Below are 22,287 nucleotides of genomic sequence, written 5' to 3'. Positions count from 1 at the left end.
AATGGGCCCTTTTCCAAAGGAATGTCTGTAAATTAGCCAGGCAAAAGAAACTGATTAAAATCATTTGACTGGACAATTTAGTCAAATTTGCTAAAAGAACATAAGGGGGTTCTATTGGAACTTAACTGCCTCAAATGTATAAAGGGAATGTAAGATGTAAAAAAACAGAGCAACGTGGAAGGGATGTTAAAGAAAAGAAAATGTGTATGTATCTATCTGTGTGTGTGTAAATATGTAAAGTTCTAAGGACCAGTTGGTTTTGTTTTTGTTTTAAATAATGCCACTAAAAATCCATTTGACTCTTTAATTCAAAGTTGCAAAACTGACAGACCTTTTTGCTAGACACAGGTAATTAGTGCTGTTTGGCTTTGGGATTTGGCATTCAACCCTTAAAAGGTAACTCAATGCTTTACAAAATTTAAAATGTTTTTAAGTTGTGGCTGCAGCTGGGCAGTCAAAATCAGGAGAATATAAAAAAAAAAATTCTCGATTCTTTTTGTTTGTTTGTTTGTTTTTGTAACAAAATAACAGATGAGAGTTGTAGAAAAAAAATTAAAAAAACAGTGCCTCTGAAGCAACAGCAGGGGTGAGGTGCACAAAACAAAAAGAAGCAATGTGAGAAACACTGAGTCTTAAAATGGCTCTGAGTAATCAGACTGTCACTTTGATAAAGGTACATGAAACCTCTGCAAGCAAAAAAAAGGAATAGTGACACCTTATGTAAAAATGGATCTGGATAATGTTATAGAAGTTAAACTATGGAAGGAATGTGCATTTGCCCCAGAACATGTGCAGGGTATATTGTAGAAGGGGCAAAAGAAATGCAAACATACCATGCTACTTAATTAAAATGCTATTAGGGCTCCAAAGGGAGCCACAATAGGTTGGGTTTTCTTTTTCAGATTGCTGTGTGTTTTGGAAGCAGAAGTTAAAAGTAATCAAAACTCTGGTGAAAGCTGATTGTGTCCCTTTTAAGATAGAGTCTCTGAGCTGCTGATGGCTTTAAATCCAAAAGCAGGAAGCTTCTGTGAAAATGCAAATTACCTAAATGATAAAGGAAGGAAAGAACTAGCAGCACAAAGGAGCTGCAGATAAAGGACACACCTGGTCAGCAAACAAATTGCCTAAATAAAAGGCATGGGATAACAAGATAATTTTAATAAATTTAATGATAATAAGTATCCCTGTAACAACGTATAGTGTGTATGATTTTTGGAAAAACCCTTTAAGGTCGTATGGTAATGATGCTTCTCAGTTATTACCTGTAAATAAAACTTAAAGCTTAACACAGCAGGAAAAACATTATAAACTTGGTCTGCTGTATAAGAAGGAAAACTCAGGGATTTAATGACTAAACAGTGGGATAATTTCCCCATAACCCTTAAAAGATAAAAGCCATTGAAACCTGGCCCACCTATAGAACAAAAACAGGAAAATGTGGGGGCAATTCCTCTGTTTTGCCTGCAATCAGCAAGGGTATTTGTAAAAGAAATATTTTAAGCAATAATCTGCCACCCCAAAAGGGGTAGAAACATGTTCTTTTTGTCTTTCAGAAAAATCAGGAAAAGCTGATGCCAGCTGAAAAGTAACCCAATACCATGAATCTACTGTCACAATAGAAATTGTGTTTTGTGTTCTATGTTTTGTCTTGTGTTTTGTCTTGTTGCTAGCACTGTTGTGTGTTAAAAAAAAAAAAAAAAAAAAAAAGATACTGAAGACCTGCAGGAACTTAAAAATAAATTAAGCTCTCTGTCCCAGCTACAGGACAGCCTGATACAAAAACAAGTACATGCCAACGTAGACTTGGTCCAAATTGGTCTGGGTAACCTAAAAGGCCGATGGAATCTTTAGTAATGGCTTAATACTACCACATGACTTATCCATTAAAAAAAAATATTAGAAATAGGAAACTACACAGCCATAGCTCTGGGATGCACTGAAATGCAGATACTTGCACGAGCTACTTTGGAACACAAAATGTTCTGCGTCATATTGGGAAATATTAAGGGTTTGATGCATTTGTTAAAACAAAGAAAGAGATCATTGTTTGACACTTATCAACATGAATGGATGCAATATGTTTCCAGTATTGTGAAACCAGACTTGTTAATGGGAGAAATTGTTGTCAAAATTGCACACCAACAGTCCCTGGAGGCAAAGGTATTGAAGGTTAACCCACTCCCCATATTACACATGGGATCCTTCTGGCTACCCTGGACCTTGAGCCAGTGGGCTGGGGAGGGAGGGAAGCTATTGGACACTAGAGGTTGTACCGAATGGACTCCTCAAAAGTGGGTGTGCCTCACCTTGCCTATTGCCCCAGAACCTTGTAGTAAAGATACATCACTAGGATCATGTATGTGGGATGAATTGGAATCACAAACTCAAATTGCCTCACGGTACCTTCTCTTGAATAGGCTACATAGAAAGTGACACTGACGATTATAAATCTTAGTGTCAAAAGGGGGATTATGTTGGATCATATTAAAGAAGTTCTGTATTAAAATCACAAATGAGTTTGATTCCCCATAGTTTAAATTCCAGGGTATTACTAATTAAGAGGTCTCTTGGTTTTTGGTGCTGTTTCTCTCCCTCTATCTGTGAAACTTGCAAGCTGCTAATTGCGTTAGGACATTCTAAGACAGAGTCTGTTCTCAAAGCAATTCACAGAGACTCAAAGCAATACTCTAACAACAGAAACAGCACCCAGAGACTCCCCGCCCTTTTGTTGTATTAACAATTGTGATTAAAATAGAGATAGAGGATGTATGTGGATGGATGCTTGGTGTGGATAATAACTGAATGATCAGGGAGGTGCCAGCCTAAGAATCCAGTGTCCATCGGCTGAAGAAGGCGTCAAGTGGAAATAACCAGAGGACCCCCGGAGGGCAGACTGGAATCCACCCAACAGCCTCAAGAATGGGAGAACCAAAGAACAAGATAACTTCTTGGAGCCGTCAGGAATGTGCTATCTGCTGATTGATTCAGCAACAGCATGATGAAGCAATTCCCATAGACTGGCATAGGAAGAAATTCCTATAAAAATAGACTCTTAAAAAGTGAGAACTTTGGGGTCTGATTCTGCAAACCAACTTCCAGGAGCATCAGATGAGCATCTGACAAGGCCCTGCTCCCTCCTCATGTCCAGGCCACCTGGCCAGTGGCTTGGCATGAGCAACTCTAAGGCTGGTAACTATGATGACAACCTTGCAGAACCTGTGTGTGTGTGTGTGTGTGTGTGTGTGTGTGTGTGTGTGTGTGTGTGTGTGAATAAATATGAGATTGAATGGAATGTTATAGCTATAACTAACTGGTAACTATGATGACAACCTTGCAGAACCTGTGTGTGTGTGTGTGTGTGTGTGAATGTGTGAATAAATATGAGATTGAATGGAATGTTATAGCTATAACTAACTGCTTACTATGATTCTTTCTGTATTCACAATAAATGTGGTATTTTGCCTTTTTCCCTTTAATAAGATCCTGCTGGTTTTTAATTTATTGGTACAACACTATGCAGCACATGGCTGTATCCTTTTTAAAGGGCCAAAGAAACTTAGCTAAATATTCTTCATAGTTATCTGCGTTGTCACTGATACCAGATCATGGTTCTTCAGACAGCTTGATTATTATTTTTTGAACAGTGGGTGTGTACATGAAAAACATGAACACAATTGCATTCCTCATTTGGGTGTGCTGTGCAAGGATCATAGTCGTGCATGTCTGGTCATTTGTAGATGTAACTTACCCAGTTTCTCTGTGTCAATGCAGGCACATGCAGATTAGGCACAATCTTTGCATGTGACACTTCACAATTTTCCAATATATTTAGATAATATGATGATGTATCAATAATACACATGTTCAGATGCTAATTGAGATTTACAGGAAGTTTAAACACTACATTCCTTGTGTTTAAAATAGCTATGTAGAAGGGAATAGAGAAAAACAATTCACATTAAGAACGAGGAGTCTGGTGGCACCTTAAAGACTAACAGATTTGTGTTGGTTAATTTGTTAGTCTTTAAGGTGCTACCGGACTCCTCATTGTTTTGGTGGATACAGACTAACACAGCTACCCCTCTGATTCTTGGTACAATTCACATTGTTGTACTTTGTTGCTTGGGCCTATTTTCTTACATTTTTTTCTAGATTAACCATGTGTCATTTAATGAAATATATGTTTTAATCTTTCTAATGACATATTCCGCAATTCTTTTAAAATTAATTACTATTTTATGATAGACCAGTTGCAAGTATTTTTCCATATTATATAACAAAGCATTCACCTGGCTAAGGGCCATAACATCTTAATGAATTTTCATCCTTAAGGTTTTTAACCTGAAAGGTTACTGTTATATAATTGACTTCTGTAGGATTTTTTTTCCCTGATTTAATTTATCATTGACTTTTTTTTATGAAATAATTCCATGATTCTTGCTACCAAGGATTACAGGATTATTTAGCAGATGATAAATTACCTGAATATGTCTAACCTCAGTTGCTAACTGGTAATAAAATATAATTCGAGAAAAGTCATCACATAATGATACCATCAGTAATTTATAATTTATATCTGTTAAAGAAGAATCTTAATCTCTTTGTCTAACATGTTGTGTGTTCTTATCTATTCATACTAGAATAACAGGAAACGTCTGTTAAATTTAATTTTCCTCTGAATTATCATCATCACTTTATGCATTATTTGTTTGGGTAGTGCCCAGTTATATGCTAGGTTCTTTCCAGACATACAACAAGTGATGTCATGACCCGAAGGAGTTTGTCTGAAAGAGAGATGTAGACAGAGATCGGGAGCAACAAAAGAGATTTTCTATGTGAATCAAAAAGATTCACTAAAGGTGGAAAAAGAGGGACTTAAACGTGGAGAAGGTCAGGCCTTGCTGATGAGTTCAGAGAGGCTGAACAATGCAGAAGTGCTAACTGGAAGAAGGTAATGTAATTGTTTGAGAGACTGACAAAAAGATGGACAAGGGTGGGAACAAGTTGATAGAGGAAGATAAGTACATTACCCTTGTAAAGTATTTAATAAACTAAGAATGCTTAAAAGATATAAATATTTTCTGATGGAGTTTTTATAGCATGAACCAACTTTTCTGATTTTTAGAAAAGACCTTTCTCAGATTTTTAAAATCCGTTTCCTCAGAAAAAACCTAAAGGATAAGAAAAAGATGGAATTCCTCCTATTTGGTTAGATATTCCAAGGAAATCTTTTTTCTGTGGTTAAGAAAAATGAACGTCTGTTTGTGATTTGATTTTTTTTTTTATGAGTACCTAAAGCCTTGAATGACATTTTTACTGGTTAAATAGAAAACATGACCCTAAATAACAACAAAGCCTTGTCTATACAAGGGATATTTTTGCAGAAAATTCCTACTGTTGATACGACTGATTCAACTCCATTGGTTTTGGTAACATTGGCAACTTTGCTGTAGAAAGGCCGTTAGTGTTTTAAGCACCATGTCAATTAGATATGGTTTTAGCAAGATTACATGACATGGTGCTTAAAACACTAACGGCCTGTCTACTGCAAAGTCCTAATGTTGCTAACACTGGTGGAGCTAAACTGGAATAAGTAAGTCTACACTGCCAAATCCAGGTCACTGAACTTATGAGAATAGTCTTATTGACCCCAATGGAACTCCTTACATGAGCATGGTGGGAGTCAGGAGATCTGGGTTCTGTTTCACCTCTGCCAGTGATCTACTGTGTAACCTTGGGCAAGTCACTTTACCCCTCTGAACTCCTATCTCTCTTTCCATAATCGCTTCAAGTCAGGGACTGTCTTTATATGTGTTTGTACACAGTGCAGTGCTTACGGTGAAAATTTTTTTTAAAAGCCTTACCTGACAAAAATGAAATATCAGCCGAATGTGTGCACTACAACTTTAAGAAGGAGGCACTCTCTGGCATATGCGCCCATTTCTAGGATAGCCACGGCACCCTGCTGTGCAGTTCCAGACATTGGCAGATGCTATTTTGTCACAGTGCTGTTCTCTACTTTAGAGGGGATTCATTTTCTGTTTAAACAAAGCTCTGAGGTGAGAGAAACACAGAGAAACTGAGTATTTCATTTTACAAAGAAACGAAAGACAGGCGAATTGAGCTCTTCAGTCAAGTTTTTTTTTTTTTTTTAGGCAAAGGAGGAGTGAGGCGAATTTACGTACTCATTTCCTACCTCCACAAGAAACATTTGTGAAATGTTAAAATGGTATGAAATGATATTTTGCCAAAATATTAGAAGTTGAATATCTTTAAAATAATACACGTCTCGCTCTGGACTAGAGTATGCCTGATATCAGACAGGTCTTCTGTTAGATTAAGGAGAACGGCTCTGCAGGTTTCCTTCTATCATAGTACATTCCTTCAAGCATTCTTGCTGTAGGCCCATTAGATTTTATCTAGAGTGGACAGACACTGAAACTCTATTTGGCTTTAGTAATTTGTTAAAAGAAGTGTCTCAAGAAATTGGCATTGAAAATTGTGGGACAGCTTCTGGGAACCCTTTGCATGGTTTTATGAAAGCTCCCCACTTCACTGTTTGTTCTGTACACTGAGATGTATTCTGACTATTTTGTGGGGATCTAAATCAGAGACCACCTCTGTTCTCTATCAATTTGTCTGTTGCTTTAAGAAAACGAAGTAAAAGGCAGGATTACTAAAATGAATTGGAGAGAAAGAGAGGAATATTGGAAAGAATGTTTGAGATAATTTTGAAATGTGACTTAAAAGGGAATTTTATTTTCTGCTTACCTGATCACAGGAAAAAAAAGTAAGAACAACAGGAAAATATTCCTTACATTTTGCTATCAATTTCCATAAAAAGAGCATACATTAAAAATATTATCTATAGCATTTACTTCGGTCTGTATAAAAAGAATAAATTGTCAAGGTAATAATCTGGGTTCTGCATTAACTCTTGTCTGCTGTGGATGAAAACACTAGTTTGTTTTTTTTTTTTTAACTTGGCTTTCATTCACTGCCATGACTGAGAGTGCACAATAGTGTAATGAAAACGACTGATGGTCTTTGCTATTTCTTTCATGGGTGGCTTATCTGTCTGTCTGTTGCTTAGTTGGCTTTCTTTTTGTGTGTGTAATCCAATCTATTAGGAAGATTGCTTTAAAAAGATCAAAGAGAGGGAGTTAGCTGTATATTGTACTTGACCCCATCTGGAGGATCATCTGGAGGGGGTAAATTCTAGGATATGTAAAAAAAGATGTATCTTATCAGTGACCTGTCTGCTGCCAGATGGACATGCAGTATCATCATTTAATCATATTTGAGGCTAATGCGAGTAATTTTTCTCACATTTGTATTTTATGAGACTTGAAGGTTGCTACAAATCCATATCCCATAAAGGGAAAAAAGTAAACATTGCTTTGATAGGTGAATTAGCTCATGTGACGCACAGGGTTTCAGAAGAGATTAAATAGAAAGAGACACTCATCTCAGTCTCTGTCTGTTGAGATTTTTTAGTTGGTAACAGAAATTGTCCAGCATGTAATTGTTATCCTACTGAATTAGAAATATTGAGTGTCTTTTGGATGCTTTTGTTCTTCTTTTCACTGGTGTCTTGAAGAATGTCCCTGCTTTCACTGATGGATGAAGATGAACCAGAGCGTTTTGATGGGCTCTCTCTCTTGTATTGGTATGCCAAATCATTAGGTTTTAATAGCATTTTCATAGTGTGTGAACTAACAAAAGTGCAGTAAGGGTATTTTGAAATCTGTGACTCTTTCTGGTTTTGTTTCAGTACACTAGAATATCAAACTTTTAACCCCCTTAATATATTAACAAAACAACAGAACAAAGTACTGAAGGTTTAGTTTTAATAGCTATTATTAGGATTTTACCCCACAGCTATTAGCACTCAGAATCTGTTCTGGCACTAAATATTTTAGTCTGAGTGTGAGGTTTTAATGAGTTTTTTGTTTCTTCTGAGAAATTTCAGCATCACTCAATTATACATATAGCACAAATGTTCTGTATTCTCACTTAGATATTATTTGGTGTCAAGATTCACTATTTTTACTTGCTTTTTCTCAATATGTAAAACTATTTAATAGTATTTATGACAAAATTTTGTAGGAGAGAAGAGAATGATATATCAAATATTGTATGGTTTATATTTAACGATCAGATTTAATCTATTTTTTCCTTCTACAAAGTAAACTAAAATGTGTTTTTAGTTATTTTTATTACTGCTACTGGTTACTCTTAGCACAGTTCAGGAATCGTTTTTCTTTTCTATATCATTTTACTAGTATTGGGCAGGGCATTAACATTTTTAGATGTTAAATAATCAAGATTAATTGGTTATTCTGGTGACATGAAAAATACTGGGGGTGAAAACTTCCAAAGCATCTTAGGGCCAGATTCTCAGCTGGTGTGAATCGTCATAGGTCCATTCTCTTCAGTAGAGCTATGACAATCTGATTTGTGATTACTGCATTTTGAATTGCCAGCAGTTTTCTTCAGAATTTTATGAGCAATCATTTCCATTCCAACCTTCCCCCATATTTTACATACCTCAGGGTGACTTAATAAGTTTAGTATTTGTATCCATTGTGTTACCATGGTTTGAATACCACATACCCACAGAATAGTTTTGGTAATTTTTAGTGAAAGTAGTATAGAAACAACTTAATGCCCAATGTGAATTCATGCTTTGTGCTGTTCTTAAATCTCAGTTTTACATAATATATGTTTGCAGATGGCATTTATATATATATATTTAGTGACATCTTATTCTCCTCCCTACAGAGGGGTTTTTCTTAGCCTCCTGTATATTCTTTTCACTGTAGCAGCATCTTCTTGTAGAGCATATTAATCTTTTGAAAAGATGTTTCCAGTATTCAGTTTGCGGTTAGATATTTAAAAGCGCATTTTTATTGGAAGTGTCCCATACCGAAGTTAGATTATTCTTTATTATTTTATAGTGCTGCAATGTGTGTCCTAGGGCTTGGCTACACTTACATTTTATAGCGCTCTAACTTGCTGTCTCGGGGGGTGAAAAATCACCCCCCGAGTGCAGCAAGTCAGAGCACTTTAAAGCGTGTGTAAATGGGCTCCGAGCGCTGGGAGCCGCACTCGGAGCCAATCCCCTCCTGGAGGTGGATTACCAGGAGCACTGGAAGAGCTCCCGCAACAGCGCTTTGAAGTTTCCAGTGTAGCCATGCCCTTAGGCTCTGTTATTCTGGATGGTTACTCTGTTTCTTTTCAAGACTGAAAAGTTAGCCTAAATTCCAGTCCTGTAAATCCTTCTGGAAACAAAATTCCCTTGCATAGGAACTTCAGGATTGAACTTTGAAGTTTGTTCTTGCATTTTTATATGATAATACTAAAAAAATTATGATTGTGGTGAAATTGACTTTAATAATATACAAGGCTTCTTCTTGTTAATTAAGTTATGAACCAAAGACCTAATCTATTGACATAACCAGATCCGCCACCTTTCAGCCTATGTTTGGATTAGCATTAAAAGATCAGGAGAAAGTAAGTGTTCTTTATGGCTATTCTGGTGTATTGAAAGCAATTACTTAGAGAAAGATCAAGTTGAGCTCAGATATGTATTCCTTTTTCTTTATTTTTTTCAGTAAATAAAAAATACTTGCATAGTGTTTCTGGCTTTGCAATATGTGAAGCAGTGGGTGCTCTGATACAGTTAAAGGTGTTTGAGAGCACTACAGAACATTATACTATATGTGACTAGTACAAAAAGCCGGAAGATGAGACTGTAGAAGGAAAAATGCTCTAACTTGAAAGTGATGTGATTCTTATTTTTTGAGCTTTTCAATGATAAAAACACACATTTATGGTAGACCTGTAAATGCTAATTACTACTCACCTTCCTTATATATTACTTTTCAGCTTCAAAGCCCTTTACAGATATTAATTAATGAATCTATCTAAACAATTCTGTATGGGGAAAAATTTGAGAGAGGAGTCATAAAAATGTCTTCTTCCAGAATAGATGTTTCCTGCTTCCCAAATTATCACCATGTAATCATAGTTTTGCTCAATTGTGCACGGCTTACAAAAATGAATTCTCAATCAGCAACGCTAGTATAAATTACTCCAACAAATACATTTTCATTTCCGATCATGATAAAATATACTAATTAGGTTTCATAATTTTGTTTGAGCTTTCAGAGTAAATACTGGGGTGAAAGTGAGTTCTCACGAGCATCTGAGGCATAGTTCTTAAAAAGTAGTATTCCCTTCTAGTTCCTTTTTGTGACTTGGGGTAAAAGGCCCATATAGCAAGTTTTAAGGACCTACAAACCAGAGAAAAGCTTGCTTGTCTACTAGGTTGGCTCTCTTTTCTTTCTTTGTGGGTATTTTTTTAAGCTAATATTTTCAGGTTATTAGGGGTGTGTACCTTGATAGTGCAGACAGACCTCAGTGCCACTTATCTTGCATATGACAGCATGATGGGCATTATGGAGCTAATAATTCCTCCTCTTCTGTAGATGCTGAGGCCCCTGACAACAGAATTGATTCAGTTCTGTTGTGCAAAAAAGAGAGAGCAGAATTTGGAGTGTTGCGTTGGATATATATACCTCAGTATGTTACCTTGCACCTGGATTCTCCTGTCCTCCCCCTTTCCTCTAGCTCTGCAGCTTGCCCTGACACCAGCTCCTGTCCTGGCTGAAATACCCAGCATATGGCTTGGTATACTGGTTGTGTGCTGGATGGGAGGCTTTGAGTATATGTGTCCTCCATTCTGATCTTCTCGTTCTTCATTTTTTGTGTATTGTAGTTGTTCTGATATAGAAAATAGAAGTAACCATCTAATTTAGAACATTATTTATGGCATGCCAGAAAATCTAAGCAGCGCTGCTGCATTCTTGTTTGTTGGGGCTGGCAGATCCACCCTAAAAATTGAACAACCGAGTGAGGATGTTTTTTGTAATGCAAGTTTGGGTTTGTTTCAATAGCCTGCATTTGAATAAAAATATAAACGGATAAATGATGCTTGGCTAGCGAATACCAATTTGTACCCAGATTTTTAAGGCTTTGTCTGTTGTTAGATTAGTCTTGGAAATACTTTCTACGGGATTATACATTCAGGTCCCAAGATTATCATTTTATTTTGTGATTTTTTTTCCCCCCCTTAATTCTTTACATCGTGATTTTCAAGAGCATTAAAAAAAAATCCTCTGCTGTTTGGCAGCTCAGACAGTCTGCCCTTATTCTCACCTCTGGCATTCTGTGTTTGGAAGTGGCGTTAAGAGTGAGGCTTTCATAAATCAAGAGAGAGCAAATATTATTTGATGAGAAAAAGAGAGATGGTAGGAAGAAGAACACTCCTAACGAATGTCTAGAGAGTTGTGCTCTCCCCTTACTTAACTTTGGCAACATTTTCGTGGAGACCACTACAGCCATGGGTATTTTCATCTTAAACACTTTAACGAAATCTCTCCTGGTTGCCAGCTGTCCTGTTCTAAATAGGAGCACAGTTGTTGTTGTTATTATTAACCCTCTTTTCTGTTATCCTGAGTAAGGATTTGGTCAGAAATACTTTGTTTTAAAAAGACAACCCAAAACCTCCACTGTATTTTAGATAGTACTACTTTACCATCTGTTTTTGATATTCAAATGCCAGAGCATATCATCTTGTCTTTTCATTTTTTCATCTGCACAGTATTTACAATACCCAGTGAAGAAAACGTTTGCTTTTTTTTTTTTTTTACTGGACGTATAATAGCAACTGCTGTAGTTTGCACACATGTATATTTCTCCAAGTGAATCTTCATGACTAAAATTGCAGCAGCTCTGATTTTATTTATTTATTTTAGGACTATTATGGGACCTTATGGAATCAATCGAGCTGTTCACCGCATTACTTTTTCTGACTGTCAAAATGGATTAGGTAATTAGATTACATATTTGACTCTAACAGAGTGAAATTTTGAGAGGTGCTGGGTACCTGCTGGGCATTTGCAATTCACACTGATATCAGTGGGAGTTGAAGTTTCTCAATCTGTTGTGATATTTGACTGAATGTGTTCGGTGCAATGGAGGGAATGACCAGTTTCTTGCTTATATCTGTTTTTCAACAGGTGTTAAAATTATTGGAGGTTATCGGGAGCAAACTGAAGAAGACTATGGCATTTTCATAAAGAAAATTTTGCCTGGAGGGATGGCTGCAATAGATAGTAAATATTTACTGTTACGTATTCTGTAGAATCCTGCATTACACAGGAAGCTGTCAAGAAAACAAACTGTCTTTTTTAATTTTATTTTCAGTATGTACACACACAGTAATGTGTAGGTCAGCAAAGATTCATCATTTTCCAAAGGGAGCATGTGGAGGAGTCACAGTAACGGACATCCGTTCAAATCTAGATCAGGCCAGTGTGAAATCAGATTGCGATCTGTCCACATTGTCAACTTTCCAAACTGTGAGATGCTGAAAGCTCTCAACTCCCAGTGGCTTCAGTGGGAGGTAAGGGCATTCAGCACCTTACAGGATCAGGTCCTGTGTTTATATATTGTTCTAATAAATTCCGATTAATGTTTTACGATCATGTTTTAGGTGATTTATATGGAAGTACCAAACTGTATTGTACAGAGTTTAGACTGGGGAGAAAATTCCAGTGTATACTAGGTTCAGCCAGGTTTCAAAAACTTGGTCAGGCCTTGTCCACACTAGCTATTGGGGGAAAAAAACCAAAAACAACTTTTCCCAAGTTTGTATTTAAAACTGCTCAGCAAACACATTTTCTGCACTCATGTCGACAGATCCATTGAGTGGTTCAAACTAAGAACTGCTTTGAAAGCTATTATAAACATCAAGAAACACAAAAATATTTAATTTATATATGATAACCTACATGTAGTTATCAGTTCAAAACTCAGCTGACAGCTAATTCCACACCTGTGGAGCATAATCCTACAAATATGCACACGGTGTGAGCAGTCCTGTTAGGATCAATGGAACTATTCATGGTAGTAAAGTTAAGCACATGCTTAAGTGTTTGCAGGATCAGGGCCTATGGTGATAAAATCATTCTTACTTTTGCTCCAATCTAATCTAATGTAATAGGAGTGTATTTTCCATTTTTCCCTGTTCATTCGTATAGCTTTTACGTGATATTTTGTTAATCTCCTTATCAGGCCGATTGCTCACTGGAGACCTAATTTTAGATGTCAATGGAGAAAACTTAGTTGGTGTAACCAGTGAAAGGTATGTTCATAAAGATGACTAAATATTTATCTAGAGCTTGGAAAAATGTTACTAATACTGGTGTTATATAGTCAAAGACTTTGGACCCAATTAAACACTGATTAAAAGGGTATAACTGCACCAAGTCCATGGAGTTGCACCTGCAGATTGTCCCAGAGAGCTCAATATAGCTGTCCTTACTCAACAAAACTATCATTGACATTAATGGGAGTTTTGCCTGCGTAAGATCTGATTAAAGAGATTTCATGTTGTAGTGTAGGTTTGCAGTATATATGTGTAAATTCATACCGAAATAGTTATTGAGCTAGTAAAATATTTTATTTAACGTTACTGTGATTATCATGATATTTGGCTGGATATCCATTAAAGCAAGTGATTTGGTTATATATGCTAATAATTGGCACTTCTTGTTCTCTCGGGTGGCGTAATTAAGGCAGAGAAGTTGCCTGTATTGTTTATGTGGTGTGATATATAGGGTCTGACTATTGGCTGTCCGACTATCACTATAAAGCCCAAAACATTGGTAGAATTAGGATTTACATCAAAAATAACCTCCTCCCCCTCAAATAAAATTACTATAGTACAGATTAAAAAATAAACAAACCAGAGTTGAACGGTACAAAATTAAAAGCCAACTTTTACCCCATACAAACTTTTTGTGCCGTATGATAGCCCAGTTCTTAAATGGAATGATGTATCAAAGGCATATTTCCAAAATGGTTTGTCTGTTAAGATAAGAAATTGTTCCATTTTCTGCCATTTTAATACTATGTAGTGGATACAGAGCCCTTGCATTCAAACAGTGAAAATAGGTAGATTTACTTTTTTAATTGTTGTTGGCTTTTTTTCCTTCCAGAGCTGTTGATGTTTTGCGAATGGCATCAGCGACTAATCATGTGTCTTTGCTGATTACGAGAGATGAAGAAGCAAAGTAAGAGAGTTAAAATGTTTATATTAAAATTACCACTACAGCATCCCTCTTCCTCAATAAACCCCAACACTTTCACTAAAATATGTCATTTGTTAATATACTGATGTTTTATAAATTTGGGTTTCAGAGTAACAGCCGTGTTAGTCTGTATTCGCAAAAAGAAAAGGAGTACTTGTGGCACCTTAGAGACTAACCAATTTATTTGAGCATAAGCTTTCGTGATGCATCCGATGAAGTGAGCTGTAGCTCACGAAAGCTTATGCTCAAATAAATTGGTTAGTCTCTAAGGTGCCACAAGTACTCCTTTTCTTTTTATAAATTTGGGATTACTCATAAGATATCCACAACATAATTCGTTTTTGTGTTTTGCGTAAACATTTTTATAGCATAATCCATTTTCTCAGAGTACAGTACAGAGGTTTTTGTTATCTTCCCCCCCATATGCACATGTAGTATACCCCAAGCTATGATACCAAGATGGCCGTGGTGAATTGAAAGTGCATCAGTATATTTTCTATCTGACTTTTAGGGCCATGCTGTCTACATTCCATGAATATATAAAATTGGTCTATAAGTCAAACAGAAAATATGAATCCTGCTCACCATAGTCAAACGATCAGTCCCAGTTAGTTCAGTGGGACTACTCACATTAGTAAAGGCTGCAAGTTCTGACCCATTTATATTTCATGAATAAAGTCTAAATGTTACATGGTACAGTTAATAATACTGTAAAGTATTTGCTGTCGTCATAATCATGATTTCCTGACTATTTGTTGTCTTTTTAAAATATAAGACATGGAATTAAAAAAATGATTAGTATTTGACAGTAGAACAACTTTAATTAGTGCCAGGCATCTGAAAATAAAGTCCTTGCATTTGCTTTTTTTTAGAATTGGCTTTTCAATCTCTTACTTACAAGCTCTGAATTAGTTGGGATAAGTAGGTTAAACTATTCAGTGGAGCAGATAGTCCAAAATTCCTACATTATAAGGACAGTTACACTAAAATATCCCTTTAATCTTGTTATCTACAGATAATCATATAAACCAACACTGGCATAGGAAATGTTGGGATGAAAAGAAGCCAGGAAGCCCATCCAGGTCTATCCCCCATTTTGATTTAGCAGCTGTTTCCTCCAAATTTTTATGTAACTATATTTGAAAATCATTAAAGAGTTGCTACTCTTGTTACCTTTCCTAGGCTCTTCCATTTATTAACTGCCCTCTATGTAAAGAAAGTCCACCTAAATTCCTTTAGAGCATGACCTTTCTTAATCTTATGCTTGTGCCTCTTTATTCCTGTATTTGACAGTAGTTCAAATGGCTTTGTAGCTTCTATCCTCTCTCTCTTCTTCAGACTGTTTTAGATAGCTCTGAAGTTCACTCTTAATCTGCTTTTATCCAAAGCATACTGACCTAGTTCCTCTAACCTTCTTGAATAATTAAAATCCATGAGCCCCAGTATCATTCGGGTGCTTTGTCCGGTGACAAGATTTCACTAGCTATTTTAAATGTGTCCTCACTCCCTTTTAGAACTCTTCAGTTAATTTCCTTCCACTGTACATATATATTATATTAAATACTTCATTTATACATAAGTTTTTGTGTATATGACTAGAACCTGGTGGTAGAGAAGCACCAGTTAAATAAGTTTATTTGTATTGCTATTAAGCAGTGTACCAAACTGTGATTTGAGTTGCCCCTGTGTAGTCAATGGAATTACTCTGGAGTTATAGTGCAGTAACTGATATCACAGTCTGGCTATTCAAGTTACCTCCACCCTAACTCTGTGATACTAGTTTTCTGGTGTTCATGGTTCACAACCTTTTAGATATAGGCCCTCCTCACCTTTTTCTTTTTTACTTTTACCTTTATTCCTGAGGTGATGGTGGTAGTAATGACTACATTTTACAATCTGATTTTTCTTAAATGAAGGTATAATCAGTGTTTTGATTAGTAGGGATTTTTTTCTTAATTGAATAAATAATGTTTAATAATGGATTTGCAGGGTCAGCTTTAATTATTTTGTTGCTAATTAGTCCAAGAACTATTTCTGAAACTTCAGAAATGTTTGGAAATAGTAATTAGTTGATTTCTACAGAGCCAATCATGTAAATATTTTAAATACAAAGGAGGATTCACAGATTTATGAGATTCATTCTGCAACCAGCTGTATATTCAAATTGTGTATTCCTCTTGTGGGGGAAGAATCCAGAACATACCTGTTGGTATATAGCACTAAGTATATGAATCTTGGAAACTAATGCCCAGGGATTTATTTATGAAGTTTCCAAGGAGGAAAGGAGCCACACAAAGATGAAGCTGTGGATTGAGCCAGAGGCCTAGATATTTGAGAGCTGACTCTGAAAAAGATATGGGGGTCATGGTGGATAATCAGCTGAACAAGAGTTTCCAGTGTGATGGTGTGTCCAAAAGGGCTAATGCATAAATGTGGCATCTCGAGTAGGATTGAAAAACGTCATTTCACCTCTGTATTTGGCACTAAAGTAACTGCTGCTAGAATACTATGTCAGGTTGTGGTATCCACAGTTCAAGAAGGATGTTGATAAATTGGAGAGGGTTCAGAGAAGAGCCACAAGCATGATTCAAGGATTAGAAAAAATATGCCTTATAGTGATAGACTCAATGAGCTCAATGTATTAATCTTAACAAAGAAAAGGTTTAAAGGGGTAATTTGATTAATCTATAACCGGGGTTCTTCAACTGGGGGTCGGGACCCCACAAGGGGTCGCGACGTTATTACATGGAGGGGCGAGCTGTCCGCCTCCACCCCAAACACGGCTTTGCATCCAGCGTTTCTGATGGTGTTAAATATATAAAAAAGCGTTTTTAATTTGTAAGGGGGGAGTCTCACTCAGAAGCTTGCTATGTGAAAGGGGTCACCAGTACAAAAGTTTGAGAACTACTGGTCTATAAGAACCTACAGGGGGAACAAATATTTGATAATGGGCTTTTCAGTCTAGCAGAGAAAGGTATAACATGATCCAATGGGTGGAAGTATTCAGACTGGAAATAAGGCATAAATCTCTAACAGTGAGAGTAATTAACCATTGGAACAATTTACCAATGCTCATCGTGGATTCTCTGTCACTGGCAATTTTTAAATCAAGATTAGATGTGTTTCTAAAAGATCTGCTCTATGAATTATTGTAGGGAAGTTCTGTGTTATAAGTTATAAGTCTGTGTTCTGCAGGAGGTCAGACTAGATGATCACAATGGTCCCTTCTAGCCTTGGAATTTATGAATCTGTGAATTCCTGGCAAGTGTTCAGAGGTGGCTCAGGGAGTTAGGTAGTTACATGCAGCTCGGTCTATTAGGGCCCAGCACCTTAAAAGAAAGGTATGCTTCTCTCAGAAGAGAGAGGTAAATTGATTGTGCTGACTGGAAACCAAGACAGAGAGCTCTGTGGAAACATAGGATCTATCTTGTCTGATTTCTACTTGCCAAAATATTTTTTAAGCTTTTTGCTTGTATAAGTGCATGGGACAAAGGCAGCTGGAGACTGTTAGAAAATTGGTGTCAGTTTGAATCCTGAAACCCCTACAAACAATTTCTACCCAGTGATGGTCACTGTGCTTTCAAATCTGTGTCTCAGTTTCTTTTTGATGCACCACAGCCCTGAAACAAGGCCATAGAAGGATATCTGATGCTACCTAAATTCTAGATGTAAAGAAGACTTTATCACTCTTTAGATCCAAGTACAGTGTCAACTCTCCCTCTAGTGTTCTCGTCCTTTGGACTGTATAAGCTATTTATTAAATTAGACAACTACTTGCTGAATAAGACATTTCAGTTGCTAATATAGTACTGGGGAAAACCGCTACCTTTCCTGTAGCGTCTTTTGTACAAATTGCATCCCGCAGTACTCTACAGAATTAATTCAGTAGCAGAGGTAAAAAATTGCAGGAGAAAGAGAGTGAAGAGGTGTGTGCAAGGGAGACAGATATTCAGAATTAGAGGGAGGGATAAAAACATCTGCCTAGGAAGGAAAAGGGTCTTTCACCATTGGTAGCAAGGTTGTGTGGTGGGGTAGAGAAGGAAGTAGTGCTAGATGATCAGAAGGGAAAGTAATGTGGGGTATGATTCCTGGGTTGTGGTAGAAGGAGTTCACAAATGGTTTTTAAATTAACCAATGCAATTTTAACTGGATCCTGAAAGAAATGGAGAGCCAATGAGTCATTTGACCACTAGGGTGAAGTGCCTGTGCTTCTTTGGACATGTTAGAAGGTGGTCAGAGGAGGAAAAAGCAGCACTATTCTCTCTCTGCCAGCTCGCTCTGTTATGACAGGCTTGTTGCAGGAGGGCTGCCCTCCATTTTTTTTTTTTTTTTTTTGTAAAACAGAATACATAACAATGCTTGCCCTTATATGAGAACAGAAGCAAGCTGTAGATGTTAATTGCCGGTAGCTAGCTTTCCTCATTTGATCAGTGTTTTCAAATAAAATTACCAGAATCTCTCTCAAAAACCCACAAAAAATATTTCGTAAGTTTCAAAGTTATCTTTCATTTTTATATGTGGAGAGTGCAGTAAATCAGCAGTAACTCTGGTGAAGTTGATTACGCTGGTGTAAAACTAGTGAAGGTGAGGTCAGAATCAGGCTCCCTGTTCCTAAATATTTGCAAGTCAAGTAAGTCAGCTGACATTTAAAACAATGCAGAAAAATAGACAGTGTCACGTTTCAAAGTCGTGCACTTGATCAGACAAAATGTTGAGCGCAACAATCAGAAAAGCTAATAGGAGCTCACTGGCTTTTCCAGTGGAGCAAGCAAAGAAAAAGCTGTATTTATAAAGAAGAATCCCTGAATAGACATGAGAGAATTCAGATGTATAAATCCTATGAATGAAATCTGATCTATTATTATGTAGGAAAAGCAAAAACAGGTTCCAGGAGCTTTTCATCCTCCTGTTATGTATTAAATATTGTGTCTCAGAATTAATAACAAAGCTAGAACAAAAGCTTTCTACCCTTGTGCTGTGCATCCAATTTCTGTTCGTGAATAACTCCTCTTGGAATCAAGCAGCACCACTCTCTCATTCTGAAGGGTGACTGTTGAGCTGCTTCAGAGGCACTTGCAATCCAGGGTGAATAGAGCTAACAATTAAACCTCTGTACCTTGTGGTAACCGGCCCATCGGATGGAGAGACTGTCATCAGCCTCTGTGCTTGTCCTTCACATATCTGTTCTCTGTATTTTTATATCTGACAAAAACATCACTTTTCATCTGGTGTTGAGCCATCTGACCTTCAGTACGCTGTAGTCTGGGGAAATTGGGTGTTCAGAGAAAAATGTGAGAGATACATTCTAAACAAGTGGCATCCTACATGATCTACAAGGGGGCATTTGTAACTGAAGTCAAATAAATAAAAAACAAAGGTATTTTTATTATTATAGGAAAGAATTTCTAGACCTGATGGATAAATATGGATCATGCAGTAACACAGGCTCTGCAAGATGTTCACCAACACAACTGCTAGCTGGTGAGACATTGAATATTTCTACATTTTGCACTACAAGGAAGTAATAGAGGATCTCTAACATTATTGATCTCTAACATTATTTCAGGCTAAGACTGTAGTCATCCTTGCATGAAATGTAAAGCAGCACTTCAAAAATGTAGGTTGGGGGTGGGTGGGATGGGGAGTATGGCTTTGTGATTAGAGCAGGTGACTAGGAGTCTGGCAGGACTCCTGTGTTCATTCATTACTTGAGCATTAACTCACTTTGTGATCTTGGGCAAGTCACTTAACTTCTCCATGTCTATTTCCCCATCTATATTGTATCACCTACCTCAAAAGGTTTTAATTATTGAATGGTTTATAAAATGTTATGAAATTCTCTGCTGAAAGGTGCATTAACATTGCAAAGTGTTGATACCTGAGAGATTGTACCGATGCACGCTCCATTTGGGGTTGCTGCACTAGTAAGGATGATTTATATACTGCATCTACCTTCCCCTTTAAGAAAGGTAGATACAAGATTATTTTGCTTCACTCACTCTTTTCATTTGAAGGGCCAGTCTTCACATGTCAGCAAGTGATGTATGTTTCTGAAAACCTGAGTGCTTGACTTAACTCCCACTCTGAAGCTGTGTAGCCTCAGGCTTCTTTGTGGGTTTGTTTGTCCTTTTGACAGAAGCTTTCTTTTATGGGATCCTCTCTAAGGATGGAAGGAAGAAAGGACTGGGAAAGTGGGGTAAAACACCTGAGCTGTTGGTTTAGAAGTAAGAGGGGGCAGAGGGGATAAATAAAGCATTGCAGAGATAAGTTATTTTCAGCAGCTGCTATGGAGCTCTCAACTCCAGCGTCCTATTTTTCTGATTTTTCAGATCAAGTGCACATGTTATACAATGAATCCAGGTGCTAAATATTGCCTTCTTAGAGCCAAAAGGAGGGGGTCAGATCACATTCATTCCCTCCCAGGAGCAGGTTTAGAGACTTCACATTTTTTCCTATTACCCAGAAGGCTGGATATGGCTGATTGCAAGACTTGCAAAATACTGGATCTTGTGACAAGCTGGATATTGCACAGAAGCCTGAAATGCTTGCTTGGGAAAACACTCAATACCAGAGACACTTCTGTTCTATTCAATATCAAAATTAATAATAAAAGACTTGGTCATAATGATTCAGTTTACCAGAACTAGAACAGGGTATTAATTTAAGTTCATGGGGAAAAATCATGCTCCTCTTCCTGACATGTACTGAACTATTTGCCTGAGCAAGACTTTCAGAAATTGATGTTATATGTCAATGAAACACTTTGCCTTCCCTGAATGTGGTTTTTATTTCTCTTTTCTCACTATTTCTTTCTTTGAGGAAAACATGTTGACAGTCTTTCTTCTGGATCATCCTCAAGGTCACAAAGTCCTCAGCTTCCGCGTCCAAAGGGTATTGTCATCAGCTACAATGGAAATAATTCGGTTACCACAACATCCCCACAACTCACAAAGTAATTCCTGAAACTGACTCTAGCTATCTTCTCTGAACTCCCTTGATCAAAAGTAGCTGTGTTTAGGTCTTATGAATATTTTGGGTCGAGCTCACTAAAGGACTACGAAGATTATATTTTTAAAAATCATGTTATTAATAACACTGTTGATTGTTAAAACTGAAAGAATTTTTAAAACTAATTTATTTTGGCCATTTTCTGCCATTTGTTTACTTTTTGTGTTCATTTTGGTGAAATTAGGCTGATCAGATTTACTGTTATTTCTAGCCAGCTCCCAGTTAGTTTTTGGTTCTGGTTCATGTACATTAGCACATTGCCACAATGCTTAGGTTGCAAACACTGTAGGAGGGCTGCCAATCCAATGATATTTTTTTAAAAGCCAAAAAAGAGAAAAACATAAAAATATATTTGTTACGTATTCAGTTGAAGTCACTAGGAGCTAGAAAGGTAGGCATGGTACACGAGCCCTAAATTCACAAGCTCAGCACCTCGGAATGTTAGGCCATATTTACTTGAGACATCCAAGTTTGAAGATTTTGGCCAAGTTATCCAGGGTCATGCTGTGAATCAGTGGCAGAACCAGGGCTAGAATCCAGGAGTCCTAACTCCCAGCACTCTGCTCTGACAACTTTTTGAAACAAGTTCTGTCTTAATATAAATATAAAACAGCTTTATAAAAATGCTTGTGTTGAACTGAGGCAGTTGAAAAATATGAATACCAAGTTTCTGGAAAACAGTAAGCAGTAAAAATGCTGTAACAGTTTTGTGGATGGTGTGACAGCACCACCTCCTGACAGTTCTGGGGATTAGCTCTGCGAGGTCAATGCCCCTTCCAGTAGTTGCCCTCCTTCCCCCCCCCCTCTCTCTAGGACCTCTCTGTGGCTTAGCCCTCTGGCATGTTTCCCCCTTCTGGGATACCAAAGCCTTCCAGCATGAATTGTCCCAGGCAGTCCACGGCCTTGTCTGTGAACCCAGTCCTGCCCTCTACTCTGGGTTCCAGCTCAGGGGCCCCCCTCATCAGGAGCCAAAGTCTGCCATGTCCCACACCGTGCTGCTTTTCCCCTGAGTTTTCCTACCTTTCTGGCTCTCCAGCACAAACTCCCTCCTCCCAGGGAGTAACTGTAGACTACCCTGCTACAGTTCCCTTTCTGCTCTCAACTCCTGGACTTTATA

The 22,287-nt window shown here is 37.3% G+C and overlaps 1 protein-coding gene across 4 annotated transcripts in view; it reads left to right on the top strand.

Moving 5' to 3' along the window:
• Positions 1-22,287, top strand: part of STXBP4 (syntaxin binding protein 4) — a 145,281-nt gene that overhangs the window by 7,437 nt on the left and 115,557 nt on the right. For 2 of the 4 annotated variants that reach the window (XM_074972241.1, XM_074972242.1), the window contains exons 3-8: positions 11,823-11,896; positions 12,087-12,182; positions 13,144-13,213; positions 14,070-14,144; positions 19,558-19,643; positions 20,982-21,114. In XM_074972241.1, the coding sequence (XP_074828342.1) occupies positions 11,823-11,896; positions 12,087-12,182; positions 13,144-13,213; positions 14,070-14,144; positions 19,558-19,643; positions 20,982-21,114 (534 nt within the window). Of the gene's footprint in view, positions 1-7,489; positions 7,670-11,822; positions 11,897-12,086; positions 12,183-13,143; positions 13,214-14,069; positions 14,145-19,557; positions 19,644-20,981; positions 21,115-22,287 lie in introns of those variants that run through there. The other 2 variants (XM_074972243.1, XM_074972240.1) reach the window with 2 other exon arrangements.

Source organism: Natator depressus, chromosome 14 (assembly GCF_965152275.1).
Source record: "Natator depressus isolate rNatDep1 chromosome 14, rNatDep2.hap1, whole genome shotgun sequence".
Taxonomy (NCBI): domain Eukaryota; kingdom Metazoa; phylum Chordata; order Testudines; family Cheloniidae; genus Natator; species Natator depressus.
Note: the sequence above shows the minus strand (reverse complement) of the source record. Positions and strands in the feature narration are given on the sequence as shown.